Source organism: Anomaloglossus baeobatrachus, chromosome 8, assembly GCF_048569485.1.
Source record: "Anomaloglossus baeobatrachus isolate aAnoBae1 chromosome 8, aAnoBae1.hap1, whole genome shotgun sequence".
Lineage (NCBI taxonomy): Eukaryota > Metazoa > Chordata > Amphibia > Anura > Aromobatidae > Anomaloglossus > Anomaloglossus baeobatrachus.
The window spans coordinates 37,427,622-37,444,364 of NC_134360.1; the positions used below are offsets into that span (position 1 = coordinate 37,427,622).

Here is a 16,743-nt window from a genome sequence, read left to right on the forward strand (position 1 = left end):
TGGGGGAGGGAATGGCGTGGTGGGGCAGGGAATGGCGGGGTAATGTTGGGGTGGGAAGGAATGGCGGGGTAGTGTTGGGGTGGGAAGGAATGGCGGGGTAGTGTTGGGGGGGGGGGGAATGGCGGGGTAGTGTTGGGGTGGGAGGGAATGGCGGGGTAGTGTTGGGGGGAGGGAATGGCGGGGTAGTGTTGGGGTGGGATGGCATGGCGGGGTAGTGTTGGGGTGGGATGGCATGGCGGGGTAGTGTTGGGGTGGGATGGCATGGCGGGGTAGTGTTGGGGTGGGATGGCATGGCGGGGTAGTGTTGGGGTGGGATGGCATGGCGGGGTAGTGTTGGGGTGGGAGGGAATGGCGGGGTAGTGTTGGGGTGGGAGGGAATGGCGGGGTAGTGTTGGTGGGAGGGAATGGCAGGGTAGTGTTGGGGTGGGAGGGAATGGCAGGGTAGTGTTGGGGTGGGAGGGAATGGCAGGGTAGTGTTGGGGTGGGAGGGAATGGTGGGGTAGTGTTGGGGTGGGAGGGAATGGCGGGGTAGTTTGGGGGGGGGGGGATGGAATGTCGGGGTAGTGTTGGGGTGGGAGGGAATGGCGGGGTAGTGTTGGGGTGGGAGGGAATGGCGGGGTAGTGTTGGGGGGGAGGGAATGGCGGGGTGGGGGTGGTGTGGGAGGGAATGGCGGCGGTGGTGGAGCACGAGGGAATGGCGGCGGTGGTGGAGCACGAGGGAATGGCGGCGGTGGTGGAGCACGAGGGAATGGCGGCGGTGGTGGAGCACAGGAGGTAGGGGCGGTGGTGGAGTAGGGCAGTTCAGCGGGTGTTCCAGATACTTTCTGCTTGCGCTGGCAGGAACATCCAGAAACTGTCAGAGGTGCGGGCTTCAAAGGTAAGGAGCCCGGAGTTGGCGTGTGCGCAGATTGATCTATTGGCTCAATGACAAACCGTGATCTCATCTTCGCACGCGCCACCTGGACGCCATTTTCCTTAAGGTTGTTGCAGGGAGATCAGTGGGTCAGAGGCAGCGCATGCGCAGATGATATCTGAACGCGCACAGACTCCGGGCGCCATTATTTGGAGCCCACACCGCCGACATATTCAGGATGGCCCCGTTTCCCCTTGCGCAGCATACAGTCCGCAGCATCGCTCCCGCCTCCTGTCACCATTCTCCACCACCCCCGGGTAAGCTAGATTCGGCTTATACATTCACACTTCAGTCTTTTTCCCTCAGTCACAATCCGTCACCTTGAGAAAATACGGTATTCTGCAAAATATTTTGCAGGATTCAGTTTTTTCCCCCATAGACTTGTATTAGGCTAGGTTCACATTTCTGTTGTTTTGCATCAGTCACATGCATTGCTTAACGCTTGTGACTGATGCGTTGTACAACGGATGACAAGTATTGGAAGAGAAAGCGGATTCAGTTATAAAACAAGAGACAGAGAGAACGATCAACTGATCGCTCTCATTAGCCAGCCGCCAGGTGATCAGCTGATGGCTCTCCTTAGCCGGCCGCCGGGTGATCAGCTGATGGCTCTCCTTAGCCGGCCGCCGGGTGATCAGCTGATGGATCTCCTTAGCCGGCCGCCGGGTGATCAGCTGATGGCTCTCCTTAGCCGGCCGCCGGGTGATCAGCTGATGGCTCTCCTTAGCCGGCCGCCGGGTGATCAGCTGATGGCTCTCCTTAGCCGGCCGCCGGGTGATCAGCTGATGGCTCTCCTTAGCCGGCCGCCGGGTGATCAGCTGATGGCTCTCCTTAGCCGGCCGCCGGGTGATCAGCTGATGGCTCTCCTTAGCCGGCCGCCGGGTGATCAGCTGATGGCTCTCCTTAGCCGGCCGCCGGGTGATCAGCTGATGGCTCTCCTTAGCCGGCCGCCGGGTGATCAGCTGATGGCTCTCCTTAGCCGGCCGCCGGGTGATCAGCTGATGGCTCTCCTTAGCCGGCCGCCGGGTGATCAGCTGATGGCTCTCCTTAGCCGGCCGCCGGGTGATCAGCTGATGGCTCTCCTTAGCCGGCCGCCGGGTGATCAGCTGATGGCTCTCCTTAGCCGGCCGCCGGGTGATCAGCTGATGGCTCTCCTTAGCCGGCCGCCGGGTGATCAGCTGATGGCTCTCCTTAGCCGGCCGCCGGGTGATCAGCGGATGGCTCTCCTTAGCCGGCCGCCGGGTGATCAGCGGATGGCTCTCCTTAGCCGGCCGCCGGGTGATCAGCTGATGGCTCTCCTTAGCCGGCCGCCGGGTGATCAGCTGATGGCTCTCCTTAGCCGGCCGCCGGGTGATCAGCTGATGGCTCTCCTTAGCCGGCCGCCGGGTGATCAGCTGATGGCTCTCCTTAGCCGGCCGCCGGGTGATCAGCTGATGGCTCTCCTTAGCCGGCCGCCGGGTGATCAGCTGATGGCTCTCCTTAGCCGGCCGCCGGGTGATCAGCTGATGGCTCTCCTTAGCCGGCCGCCGGGTGATCAGCTGATGGCTCTCCTTAGCCGGCCGCCGGGTGATCAGCTGATGGCTCTCCTTAGCCGGCCGCCGGGTGATCAGCTGATGGCTCTCCTTAGCCGGCCGCCGGGTGATCAGCTGATGGCTCTCCTTAGCCGGCCGCCGGGTGATCAGCTGATGGCTCTCCTTAGCCGGCCGCCGGGTGATCAGCTGATGGCTCTCCTTAGCCGGCCGCCGGGTGATCAGCTGATGGCTCTCCTTAGCCGGCCGCCGGGTGATCAGCTGATGGCTCTCCTTAGCCGGCCGCCGGGTGATCAGCTGATGGCTCTCCTTAGCCGGCCGCCGGGTGATCAGCTGATGGCTCTCCTTAGCCGGCCGCCGGGTGATCAGCTGATGGCTCTCCTTAGCCGGCCGCCGGGTGATCAGCTGATGGCTCTCCTTAGCCGGCCGCCGGGTGATCAGCTGATGGCTCTCCTTAGCCGGCCGCCGGGTGATCAGCTGATGGCTCTCCTTAGCCGGCCGCCGGGTGATCAGCTGATGGCTCTCCTTAGCCGGCCGCCGGGTGATCAGCTGATGGCTCTCCTTAGCCGGCCGCCGGGTGATCAGCTGATGGCTCTCCTTAGCCGGCCGCCGGGTGATCAGCGGATGGCTCTCCTTAGCCGGCCGCCGGGTGATCAGCGGATGGCTCTCCTTAGCCGGCCGCCGGGTGATCAGCGGATGGCTCTCCTTAGCCGGCCGCCGGGTGATCAGCGGATGGCTCTCCTTAGCCGGCCGCCGGGTGATCAGCTGATGGCTCTCCTTAGCCGGCCGCCGGGTGATCAGCTGATGGCTCTCCTTAGCCGGCCGCCGGGTGATCAGCTGATGGCTCTCCTTAGCCGGCCGCCGGGTGATCAGCTGATGGCTCTCCTTAGCCGGCCGCCGGGTGATCAGCTGATGGCTCTCCTTAGCCGGCCGCCGGGTGATCAGCTGATGGCTCTCCTTAGCCGGCCGCCGGGTGATCAGCTGATGGCTCTCCTTAGCCGGCCGCCGGGTGATCAGCTGATGGCTCTCCTTAGCCGGCCGCCGGGTGATCAGCTGATGGCTCTCCTTAGCCGGCCGCCGGGTGATCAGCTGATGGCTCTCCTTAGCCGGCCGCCGGGTGATCAGCTGATGGCTCTCCTTAGCCGGCCGCCGGGTGATCAGCTGATGGCTCTCCTTAGCCGGCCGCCGGGTGATCAGCTGATGGCTCTCCTTAGCCGGCCGCCGGGTGATCAGCTGATGGCTCTCCTTAGCCGGCCGCCGGGTGATCAGCTGATGGCTCTCCTTAGCCGGCCGCCGGGTGATCAGCTGATGGCTCTCCTTAGCCGGCCGCCGGGTGATCAGCTGATGGCTCTCCTTAGCCGGCCGCCGGGTGATCAGCTGATGGCTCTCCTTAGCCGGCCGCCGGGTGATCAGCTGATGGCTCTCCTTAGCCGGCCGCCGGGTGATCAGCTGATGGCTCTCCTTAGCCGGCCGCCGGGTGATCAGCTGATGGCTCTCCTTAGCCGGCCGCCGGGTGATCAGCTGATGGCTCTCCTTAGCCGGCCGCCGGGTGATCAGCTGATGGCTCTCCTTAGCCGGCCGCCGGGTGATCAGCTGATGGCTCTCCTTAGCCGGCCGCCGGGTGATCAGCTGATGGCTCTCCTTAGCCGGCCGCCGGGTGATCAGCTGATGGCTCTCCTTAGCCGGCCGCCGGGTGATCAGCTGATGGCTCTCCTTAGCCGGCCGCCGGGTGATCAGCTGATGGCTCTCCTTAGCCGGCCGCCGGGTGATCAGCTGATGGCTCTCCTTAGCCGGCCGCCGGGTGATCAGCTGATGGCTCTCCTTAGCCGGCCGCCGGGTGATCAGCTGATCGCTCCCTGCAGCCGGCCGCCGGGTGATCAGCTGATCGCTCCCTGCAGCCGGCCGCCGGGTGATCAGCTGAGCGCTGTCACTTGCCGGCGCTCGGGCATGCCGGCGGGCGCTCAGCTGAGCGCTGTCACTTGCCGGCGCCCGGGCATGCCGGCGGGCGGGCGCTCAGCTGAACGTTCGGCCACCGTGAGCCAAAATAAAGTTTGTGATTTGGAAAAAAAAAAAAAAAAAAGGGCGTGCGCAGTGAAATCCAGAGGATTCCGCTGCTCAAAACAACGTTACATGCTGCGTTCCTCCCGCTGGGTGGAAGCAACGGAGGGGTCACTGTATTCAGTTCTTCTGCAGACCGCTCTTTCCATGTTATTTTCTTCCAGCAATTAATGGGTGTCTTAAATTGTCCCTTAGCGGACCGCTTCCTCTTATTTACATATAAGCATTAGTTCATCAGGGCATCAGAGCGGGGTAGGGGACAGAAGCATATGGGCACTGCAGAGAAAATAGGTTTGGATAAAAAGATTTGCAGGACCCGGTTATAGTGGCCATGTTGGAAGTCCATAGCAGTGGACTAGAATCTATGCACGGCTTCCATCTTATGCCCCTCCTTTGATTAGTTGGCTGGGCAGGCATGACGTCACACCGGATGGGGATGCTGGTCAGTAGGTGGAGGTGCGCAGGGCTCTGGTCCAGTGCTGGCCAGTAGGTGGAGGTGCGCAGGGCTCCGGTCCAGTGCTGGTCAGTAGGTGGAGGTGCGCAGGTCTCCGGTCCAGTGCTGGTCAGTAGGTGGAGGTGTGCAGGGCTCCGGTCCAGGGCTGGTCAGTAGGTGGAGGTGCGCAGGGCTCCGGTCCAGTGCTGGTCAGTAGGTGGAGGTGCGCAGGGCTCCAGTCCAGTGCTGGCCAGTAGGTGGAGGTGCGCAGGGCTCCGGTCCAGTGCTGGTCAGTAGGTGGAGGTGCGCAGGGCTCCGGTCCAGTGCTGGTCAGTAGGTGGAGGTGCGCAGGTCTCCGGTCCAGTGCTGGTCAGTAGGTGGAGGTGCGCAGGGCTCCGGTCCAGTGTTGGACAGTAGGTGGAGGTGTGCAGGTCTCCGGTCCAGTGCTGGACAGTAGGTGGAGGTGCGCAGGTCTCCGGTCCAGTGCTGGTCAGTAGGTGGAGGTGTGCAGGTCTCCGGTCCAGTGCTGGTCAGTAGGTGGAGGTGTGCAGGGCTCCGGTCCAGTGCTGGACAGTAGGTGGAGGTGCGCAGGTCTCCGGTCCAGTGCTGGTCAGTAGGTGGAGGTGTGCAGGTCTCCGGTCCAGTGCTGGTCAGTAGGTGGAGGTGTGCAGGTCTCCGGTCCAGTGCTGGTCAGTAGGTGGAGGTGCGCAGGTCTCCGGTCCAGTGCTGGTCAGTAGGTGGAGGTGTGCAGGTCTCCGGTCCAGTGCTGGTCAGTAGGTGGAGGTGCGCAGGGCTCCGGTCCAGTGTTGGACAGTAGGTGGAGGTGTGCAGGGCTCCGGTCCAGTGCTGGACAGTAGGTGGAGGTGCGCAGGGCTCCGGTCCAGTGCTGGACAGTAGGTGGAGGTGCGCAGGTCTCCGGTCCAGTGCTGGTCAGTAGGTGGAGGTGTGCAGGTCTCCGGTCCAGTGTTGGACAGTAGGTGGAGGTGTGCAGGGCTCCGGTCCAGTGCTGGACAGTAGGTGGAGGTGCGCAGGTCTCCGGTCCAGTGCTGGTCAGTAGGTGGAGGTGCGCAGGTCTCCGGTCCAGTGCTGGTCAGTAGGTGGAGGTGCGCAGGTCTCCGGTCCAGTGCTGGTCAGTAGGTGGAGGTGCGCAGGGCTCCGGTCCAGTGCTGGTCAGTAGGTGGAGGTGCGCAGGGCTCCGGTCCAGTGCTGGTCAGTAGGTGGAGGTGTGCAGGGCTCCGGTCCAGTGTTGGACAGTAGGTGGAGGTGCGCAGGGCTCCGGTCCAGTGCTGGCCAGTAGGTGGAGGTGCGCAGGGCTCCGGTCCAGTGTTGGACAGTAGGTGGAGGTGTGCAGGGCTCCGGTCCAGTGCTGGACAGTAGGTGGAGGTGCGCAGGGCTCCGGTCCAGTGCTGGACAGTAGGTGGAGGTGCGCAGGTCTCCGGTCCAGTGCTGGTCAGTAGGTGGAGGTGTGCAGGTCTCCGGTCCAGTGTTGGACAGTAGGTGGAGGTGTGCAGGGCTCCGGTCCAGTGCTGGACAGTAGGTGGAGGTGCGCAGGTCTCCGGTCCAGTGCTGGACAGTAGGTGGAGGTGCGCAGGTCTCCGGTCCAGTGCTGGTCAGTAGGTGGAGGTGCGCAGGGCTCCGGTCCAGTGCTGGTCAGTAGGTGGAGGTGTGCAGGGCTCCGGTCCAGTGTTGGACAGTAGGTGGAGGTGCGCAGGGCTCCGGTCCAGTGCTGGCCAGTAGGTGGAGGTGCGCAGGGCTCCAGTCCAGTGTTGGACAGTAGGTGGAGGTGCGCAGGGCTCCGATCCAGTGCTGACCAGTAGGTGGAGGTGCGCAGGTCTCCGGTCCAGTGCTGGCCAGTAGGTGGAGGTGCGCAGGGCTCCGGTTCAGTGCTGGTCAGTAGGTGGAGGTGCGCAGGGCTCCGGTCCAGTGCTGGTCAGTAGGTGGAGGTGCGCAGGGCTCCGGTCCAGTGCTGGCCAGTAGGTGGAGGTGCGCAGGGCTCCGGTCCAGTGCTGGTCAGTAGGTGGAGGTGCGCAGGGCTCTGGTCCAGCGCTGGTCAGTAGGTGGAGGTGCGCAGGGCTCCGGTCCAGAGCTGGTCAGTAGGTGGAGGTGCGCAGGGCTCCGGTCCAGTGCTGGTCAGTAGGTGGAGGTGCGCAGGGCTCCGGTCCAGTGCTGGCCAGTAGGTGCAGGTGTGCAGGTCTCCGGTTCAGTGCTTGAGCAGTACTTGTCTGGCTGTGGGCAGTCAGCCCTAATGATAGACTGCACTTGTCCAAAGCAGGCATCTGTTGCGCATGCGCCAAACAGCTACATATCTACTCAGAAAGCCTAATGTTGCAGTAAGGTGGTGCCATCAGGCTCGCTTTTAGTGATTATTCGCATCAGGATGGGTGATAGCTTTCTGATTTGGAGTGGTGAGACCGCCAACAACCAGAAATCTGGGGAATGGGGGGGCCGCGCAGCCGCACTACTCAATAACATGTAGATGCAGTGCACCTGTTGGGAATCACTTACAGAAGGGTGCAGCCACCGCTCTATTTTGGTGGAATACTTCTCAGGATTAATGATGGGCACTCCTTAAAAAATAATTATTGTAATAATTAATCCAAATACCTTGTGATGCAAAGGAGGGGGGGGATCTTAGGAATAACCCTTTAAGGATGTGTTCCCCCATAAGAGCACAAGGCTTAATATTTGGCAATTTGGATTCAATATGGCAATTTTTTTTATTTTTTATTATTATTACTATTATTTATTTATTTATTTATTTTTTATTTTGTTTTTTTTTTTTTTATCTAGGTTTAAGGTTAAAAACATGTTATAAATAATCGACTTTACTTATGGCCGATTTCTTCTCTTTGTTTCAGATTTCTTCCTTGACGGAGAGTTTAACCACAGAGAGTCGCCAAGATAGCTGGCCCAGGTAGAAAGCGTCGAACCCCTGACCGAGACTCCGTTACTGATCCCGGGGGCCCCTCTGTTTCCACCAAGCGGCAGAAGATGTCTCATCCTGCCGACGGCACAGGGCAGAGGAGGGCGACTCGCGGGACCGAGGATGCCATCAATAAGAAGAAGCAGAAAGATCGGGTCAACCAGGAAAGCAAAGAAGGGATGATGGTGTCTGGCAGCGAGCCCAGGAAAGGTCAGGGTGTGATTATTTATTTATTTTTTTAATTTGCAAACCAGTTCTCATTTTTTTAAAGCTTGATATTGCCAATTTAGGTGGATGCCTTCCAATAAGAGCTCCAAATTCATGCATGACAAATGGGGGGTCACCTATCTGCCGTGTTTTGCTCATCCTCTGGTTGTCCCACTGTTAAATATCTTATTCATTGTGTAATTTGCAGATATAAAGAATATTCATCATTTACCTGCTGTAATAAAAGATGTGCACCTCCATCTAATGGAAGAAGGGATGCACGAGCCTCACACTCTGCCTATGTTACCGGGAGGCAGGGACACACGCCTCGCACCCTGCCTACATTACCGGGAGGCAGGGACACAGGCCTCGCACCCTGCCTACATTACCGGGAGGCAGGGACACAGGCCTCGCACCCTACCTACATTACCGGGAGGCAGGGACACAGGCCTCGCACCCTACCTACATTACCGGGAGGCAGGGACACGCCTCGCACCCTGCCTACATTACCGGGAGGCAGGGACACAGGCCTCGCACCCTGCCTACATTACCGGGAGGCAGGGACACAGGCCTCGCACCCTACCTACATTACCGGGAGGCAGGGACACACGCCTCACACTCTGCCTATGTTACCGGGAGGCAGGGACACACGCCTCGCACCCTGCCTACATTACCGGGAGGCAGGGACACACGCCTCGCACCCTGCCTACATTACCGGGAGGCAGGGACACAGGCCTCGCACCCTGCCTACATTACCGGGAGGCAGGGACACAGGCCTCGCACCCTGCCTACATTACCGGGAGGCAGGGACACAGGCCTCGCACCCTGCCTACATTACCGGGAGGCAGGGACACACGCCTCGCACCCTGCCTACATTACCGGGAGGCAGGGACACACGCCTCGCACCCTGCCTACATTACCGGGAGGCAGGGACACAGGCCTCGCACCCTGCCTACATTACCGGGAGGCAGGGACACAGGCCTCGCACCCTGCCTACATTACCGGGAGGCAGGGACATAGGCCTCGCACCCTACCTACATTACCGGGAGGCAGGGACACACGCCTCACACCCTACCTACATTACCGGGAGGTAGGGACACACGCCTCGCACACTGCCTACATTACCGGGAGGCAGGGACACAGGCCTCGCACCCTACCTACATTACCGGGAGGCAGGGACACACGCCTCGCACACTGCCTACATTACCGGGAGAGACAATCCCGCAGGAGAAAGGTTTGGATTAGATTATAATCTGCATATCTGTGTGTCTTAGAAGATGATTGCAGACAAACTTCTTGCAGTTTTGCTCACTAAAGGTAACCATGAAGATAAGAAAATTGATTTTTCCATGTAAAAGGCATCCACAGCCATTATCTGCTCAGTAGAACTTTGGGTCTGAAATGGTTTTATAAGATACGCACTTTACAAGGATCTTCACACCAACATCGGTCACAGATTTCTGCCCCTTATTCTGTGGATAATGGCGGCAATGTGCAAATGCTGACGTCTGATTAGACAAGTCAAGTCTTCTTAGTCGCTGCTGCTGAGGGGATTTGTCTCCTGGAGCCGCAGCGTCCTCTGATGTCGAGTGATCATCAGAACAGATGGCCGCACATGTGATAAGCTGCGAATTACCTGCAGCAACGCTCTGCGGATCGCACCCAATTACCTCCGGCCACACAAGTGTATGTAGATCTTCAGTCTGAAGCTTGTGGAGCAGATATAGGAGCCTGATGAACGGCCGCTCAGTATATACTGTATACCTTCCCGAAAATATAGAGACATTCCAGGTCATCAGTGAGCGAGTAAATACAGAGAACAAAGATGGAAACTGAGCAATCACAGAACATAGAAACCTGACATTGTGCCACTAATAGTAGAAAAGGCAGGAAGAATTGTCTTGTCCAATCCTCATTTAAAGGATATGCCCATCATTTTACAGCTTGTATAAAAATGTAACCTAGCATTCACTGCATACATACATTACATTACTGATCCTGAGTTACATCCTGTATTATACTCCAGAGCTGCACTCACTATTCTGCTGGTGGAGTCGCTGTGTACATACATTACATTACTGATCCTGTACTGATCCTGAGTTACATCCTGTATTATACTCCAGAGCTGCACTCACTATTCTGCTGGTGCAGTCACTGTGTACAGACATTGCATTACTGATCCTGAGTTACATCCTGTATTATACCCCAGAGCTGCACTCACTATTCTGCTGGTGCAGGCACTGTGTACAGACATTATATTACATTACTTATCCTGTACTGATCCTGAGTTACCTCCTATATTATACTCCAGAGCTGCACTCACTATTCTGCTGGTGCAGTCACTGTTTACATACATTACATTACTGACCTGAGTTACATCCTGTATTATACTCCAGAGCTGCACTCACTATTCTGCTGGTGGAGTCGCTGTGTACATACATTACATTACTGATCCTGTACTGATCCTGAGTTACATCCTGTATTATACTCCAGAGCTGCACTCACTATTCTGCTGGTGCAGTCACTGTGTATATCCATTACATTACTTATCCTGTACTGATCCTGAGTTACATCCTGTATTATACTCCAGAGCTGCACTCACTATTCTGCTGGTGCAGTCACTGTGTACATACATTACATATCCTGTACTGATCCTGAGTTACATCCTGTATTATACTCCAGAGCTGCACTCACTATTCTGCTGGTGCAGTCACTGTGTACATATATAACTAATCCTGAGTTACCTCCTGTATTATACTCCAGAGCTGCACTCACTATTCTGCTGGTGCAGTCACTGTGTACATATATAACTAATCCTGAGTTACCTCCTGTATTATACTCCAGAGCTGCACTCACTATTCTGCTGGTGCAGTCACTGTGTACATATATAACTAATCCTGAGTTACCTCCTGTATTATACTCCAGAGCTGCACTCACTATTCTGCTGGTGCAGTCACTGTGTACATATATTACTAATCCTGAGTTACCTCCTGTATTATACTCCAGAGCTGCAGTCACTGTGTACATATATAACTAATCCTGAGTTACCTGCTGTATTATACTCCAGAGCTGCACTCGTGTTTAGTATGAGTTGGTATCTTTGGAAGAAAGGTGCTGCCATGGTAGTGAGACTCCTGCTGTGTACACACGTCTCTAAGGAGCTGCAGACGGATAATATTGTACTCTCTAAAACATGAGCACAGGCTCCGCATTGCAGTGCATGTTGGAGGAATCCCACCAGTGACTGTAATATCCCACTAGTCTTATATTCACAGTATTATGGCACCACAGGCGTCCGCCCGGTGACTTCCCCCATTGAAAACACATGAAATTTTGTCCGAGAGTCCATGTGTATGTGGAGATCACTGTTGGCTGTCTGCTCTTCTTAGGTGTATGAGCAAGACTAACGTGCTACATGTTTTTCGGGGAGGCCGCACTGCAGTATCTGCGCCTACATACTTTACAGGAGAAGACCGGGAGACAGTACTCTATGTACAGCTTCATTTACAGGCGTGATAGGGAATCTGTATTTTCTGAGCCTGCATCTATTTCAGGAATAGACTATACTATCTGTACCTACTTCATTTGCAGAGACAAACAGGGAGACAAAACTATCTGTGCTTACTTTATTTATGGGGAGAAACCAGGGAGCAGAACAATCTGTACCTACATAATTTTCAGAAGGAGACCAGGAGACATTACTATCTATAACATAGTTTTCAAAAGGATACAAAGTCGTTAGTGTTTGTAGCTATATCCTTTTTGCAGGAGACAGTCAATATCTGGTCCTATGTCATTTTTGGAGAGCAACAACAAAGCAGTAGTTTCTGTGCATACATCATTTACAGAAGCAGACAGTACGGTTTCCCTGTCTTTTTTGTAAATGTTCTAGTTTTGCCTCACTTTCTATCCATTTTTGTACGCTAGCCTATATCCTTTGCACAGAGAAACTATGTAGCAATAATATCTGAGCCTATTTCATAGATTAAAGGAAGTAGCACTATCTGCGTCTACATAATTTACACCACTGCAAGGTAGTGGTACTATTGGAGACTATATAATGTACACAGAGATGCAAGGAAACAGCACTATCAGAGCCTATATAATTTACACAGAGAACTAGCAAGAAGTACTATCTGTGCCGACATCCTTTACATAAAGAGCCTAGAAAAGAGTACTATCTGAGCCTACATGATTTACATAGAGCGGCTAGGAAGCAGTACTATCTGAGCCTATATCGTTTACATAGTACCACTTCCTAGCCTCTCTATCTGAGCCTACATCATTTAGATAGAGAGGCTAATAAGCGATACTACCTGATTCTGCATCATTTACATAGAGGCTAGGAAGCAATACTAACTGAGCCTAATTTACATAGAGAGGCTAGGAAGCAGTACTATCTGAGCCTATTTTACATAGTGCCACTTACCCTAGCCTCTATCTGAGCCTACATCATTTACATATAGAGGCTAAGAAGTGGTACTATGTAAATGATGTAGGATCAGGTAGTACCACTTCCTAGCCTCTATGTAAATGATGTAGCATCAGGTAGTACCGCTTCCTAGCCTCTATGTAAATGATGTAGGATCAAGTAGTACCGCTTCCTAGCCTCTATGTAAATGATGTAGGATCAGGTAGTACCGCTTCCTAGCCTCTATGTAAATGATGTAGGATCAGGTAGTACCGCTTCCTAGCCTCTATGTAAATGATGTAGGATCAGGTAGTACCGCTTCCTAGCCTCTATGTAAATGATGTGAGATCAGGTAGTACCGCTTCCTAGCCTCTATGTAAATGATGCAGGATCAGGTAGTATCGCTTATTAGCCTCTCTATCTAAATGATGTAGGCTCAGATAGAGAGGCTAGGAAGTGGTACTATGTAAACGATATAGGCTCAGATAGTACTGCTTCCTAGCCGCTCTATGTAAATCATGTAGGCTCAGATAGTACTCTTCTTTGTCGCTCCATTGGGAGACCCAGACAATTGGGTGTATAGCTTCTGCCTCTGGAGGCCACACAAAGTATTACACTTTAAAAAGTGTAACCCCTCCCCTCTGCCTATACACCCTCCCGTGGACCACGGGCTCCTCAGTTTTATGCTTTGTGTGGAAGGAGGCACACATCCACTCAGAAAAAAAAAAAAAGATTTCTCATACATAGTATGACGGATGGAAGAAAAGAGGTCCCCTATGGGGTCCCCGGCATGCTCCCTTCTCACCCCACTATGTCGGCGGTGTTGTTAAGGTTGAGGTACCCATGGCGGGTACAAAGGCTGGAGCCACATGCCGTCTCCTTCACCATCCCTTATGCGGCTCTGGGAGAAGTGGGAACTTCACCGGTCATTCACCTGCTGAGACCGTGCTCCATCCGCAGCCCCTGGTGGAACCTGCTGGACCGGAGCGTTTTCATCCCCAAGGACCGGGCCCTGCAACCTTGAAGGTACTCTGTGTCCCCAGATGGGGACGGTACGGGGAGAGAGGTCGCCTTTCCCCCCAGTAGCGCCGTCCGTTGTTTTTTCATCGGACTTCCGCGCCGACCGTGCCTGCTTGTCGGGCACGGCCTTGAATTTAGTCCCCGGCTTCATCGCGGCCTAGTCGCGAAAAATCCCGCCCCCGGGCCTGCCTGTCAGGGGTAAGGGCGGGATTACCGACAGAGGACTGGAGCATCTTTGCATGTGTCCCCTCCCCTCTCATGGACCACTATGGGGCCTCCAGATTCCCGCCTTTTACTGGCGCCGCCCATGGCTTCACTCCCCCCTTGAGAGCTCCGGCGGCCATGTTTGGCATTCTGCCGGTGTATGGTGCAGCTGCACAGCTCTACAGCTCCGGGGGACCCACGACAGGGAATCTGGAGGTCACCAGCGGTTGGTAAGCCACACCGGTCTCCGGTGCTGGTTCCCCTAGGGTGCCGTGATATAGATATATATATTTATATATATTATATATATTCGGAACGGCTGTAGAGCCTTTTCCTATATACCCTCTGTGGTCACTCTCCTGACGGACTCTTATTGCTTACAGCATGTCGTCCACAAGGAGCAAAGTCTCTAAGGCACAGGTTTTTTTCGCAGCCTGTACCTCTTGTGGGGCTATGTTGCCTGCGGGATCCACCTACCCTCACTGTGATCAATGCTCGACTCCTGCCACGCTTGCTCAGCCGGAGCCTAGGGCAATGGTGGGCCCTCGGCTCATGTAGATCCCCCTGCTCCCCCTGAGCAGGCGACAGGGACAGAGTCACCGTCATTGGCCTCTTTCGCTGAGAAACTCTGTCACTTTCTCAATCCATTGCACAGTCTATGGACAAATGGTCATCTAAGCTCATTGAGGCATTACAGTCCAGACCGGGCTCTTCACAGGCCCCGGCCCCTGTTAGTTTGTCTCCTCCAGGGCCTTCTCGGTCTGCGTCGCAGCGCGCTCCCAGGATAGCCCCTAGGTCCCAGGCGGAGGACTCCTGCCCGGATCGCAGTCCCAGACCGGCTAAGCGGCCTCGCTGGGACTCTTCCCCGGCCTCCTCACGCTGCTCTGGATCTCAGCTGGAGGACTCTCAGGATGACGAGGTGGACATGGGAGCTCAGGGCTCTGACCCTGACTTCGCCCTCAACCTTGATACCCCTGAGGGGGACGCCTTGGTAAATGATCTTATCTCGTCTATCAACCAGGTGTTGGATCTCTCTCCCCCGCCTCCACCGGTAGAGGAGTCGGCTTCTCAGCAGGAGAAACACCAATTTCGATTCCCCAAACGTACGCGCAATACGTTCTTTGATCACTCTAACTTCAGGGACACTGTCCAGAAGCCCAGAGCGGTCCCGGACAAGCACTTTGCTAAAAGGCAATCTGACACACGTTATCCCTTTCCACCTGAAGTCGTTAAGGGCTGGGCTCACTCACCCAAGGTGGATCCGCCAGTCTCTAAATTGGCTGCTAGGTCCGTTGTGTCTGTTGCCGATGCCTCATCCCTGAAGGATGCCACTGACAGACAGATAGAGCTCTTGGTGAAGTCTATTTATGAGGCCACGGGCGCATCTTTCGCCCCGGCCTTTGCGGCCGTGTGGGCTCTCCAAGCAATCTCGGCATGTCTGTCTGAGATTAATGCTGTCACGCGGAATTCTGCTCCGCATGTTTCTTCCTTGACCTCTCAGGCATCAGCATTTTCGTCCTACGCCATGAACGCCGTCCTGGACTCCGCTAGCCGTACGGCCGTGGCATCCGCTAACTCCGTGGCTGTCCGCAGGGCCATGTGGCTGCGCGAATGGAAAGCAGACTCTGCTTCCAAAAGGTTCTTAACCGGTTTGCCTTTTTTTGGCGAACGTTTATTTGGCGAACGGCTGGATGAGATTATTAAGGAATCCTCGGGAAAGGACTCCTCCTTACCACAGTCCAAACCTAAGAGACCTCAGCAGAGAAAGATCCAATCGAGGTTTCGGTCCTTTCGTCCCTCCGCCAAGCCCCAAACCTCTTCGTCCAACCGGCCGGAGAAAGGCCAGAGGAACTCCTATGCGTGGCGGTCCAAGTCACGCCCCCAAAAGGCCGCAGGAGGCACTGCCTCCAAGACGGCCTCCTCATGACCCTCGGCCTCATCTACCCACATTCTCGGTCGGTGGCAGGCTCTCCCGCTTTGGCGACGCCTGGTGGCCACACGTTCAAGACCGTTGGGTGAGAGACATTCTGTCTCATGGTTACAGGATAGAGTTCAGCTCTCGTCCTGCGGCTCGTTTCTTCAGAACCTCCCCACCCCCTGCACAGGCCGACGCACTTCTTCAGGCAGTGGACGCTCTGAAGATGGAAGGAGTTGTGATTCCCGTCCCATTTCAGGAACGGGGTCGCGGATTTTACTCCAACTTGTTCGTGGTGCCAAAAAAGGACGGGTCATTCCGTCCCGTTCTGGACCTCAAGCTGCTCAACAGACATGTGAGAACCAGACGGTTTCGGATGGAATCTCTCCGCTCAGTCATCGCTTCAATGTCACAAGGAGACTTCCTAGCATCGATCGACATCAAGGATGCTTATCTCCATGTGCCGATCGCACCCGAACATCAACGTTTCCTGCGGTTCGCCATAGGAGACGAACACCTCCAGTTCGTCGCATTGCCCTTCGGCCTGGCGACAGCCCCACGGGTTTTCACCAAGGTCATGGCATCTGTCGTGGCGGTCCTGCACTCTCAGGGCCACTCGGTGATCCCCTACTTGGACGATCTCCTAGTCAGGGCTCTTTCTCGGGTGGCGTGTCAACAAAGTCTTACTGTCACTCTGGCGACTCTCCAGCAGTTCGGGTGGATCATCAATTTCCCGAAATCCAAGTTGACGCCGACCCGATCACTGACTTATCTCAGGATGGAGTTTCATACCCAGCAAGCGTTAGTCAAGCTGCCGCGCGACAAACAGCTTTCTCTGCAGGCGGGGGTGCAATCACTTTTTCGGAGTCAGTCACACTCCTTACGGCGCCTCATGCACTTCCTGGGCAAGATGGTTGCAGCTATGGAGGCAGTGCCGTTCGCGCAATTCCATCTACGGCCACTCCAATGGGACATTCTTCGCAAATGGGACAAGAGTGCAGCTTCCCTCGACAAGAACATCTCTCTTTCCCTTGCAACCAAAACATCACTTCAGTGGTGGCTCCTACCCACATCTGTCTCGGGGAAAATCCTTCCTTCCTCCAACCTGGGCCGTGGTCACCACAGACGCG

At 55.6% G+C, this 16,743-nt stretch overlaps 1 protein-coding gene across 1 annotated transcript in view; it reads left to right on the forward strand.

The window, feature by feature from the left end:
• Positions 1-16,743, forward strand: part of USP19 (ubiquitin specific peptidase 19) — a 67,961-nt gene that overhangs the window by 4,338 nt on the left and 46,880 nt on the right. Inside the window, 1 exon segment of the mRNA XM_075322057.1 lies at positions 7,792-8,066. Within this exon segment, the coding sequence (XP_075178172.1) occupies positions 7,925-8,066 (142 nt within the window). The 5' untranslated portion in view covers positions 7,792-7,924.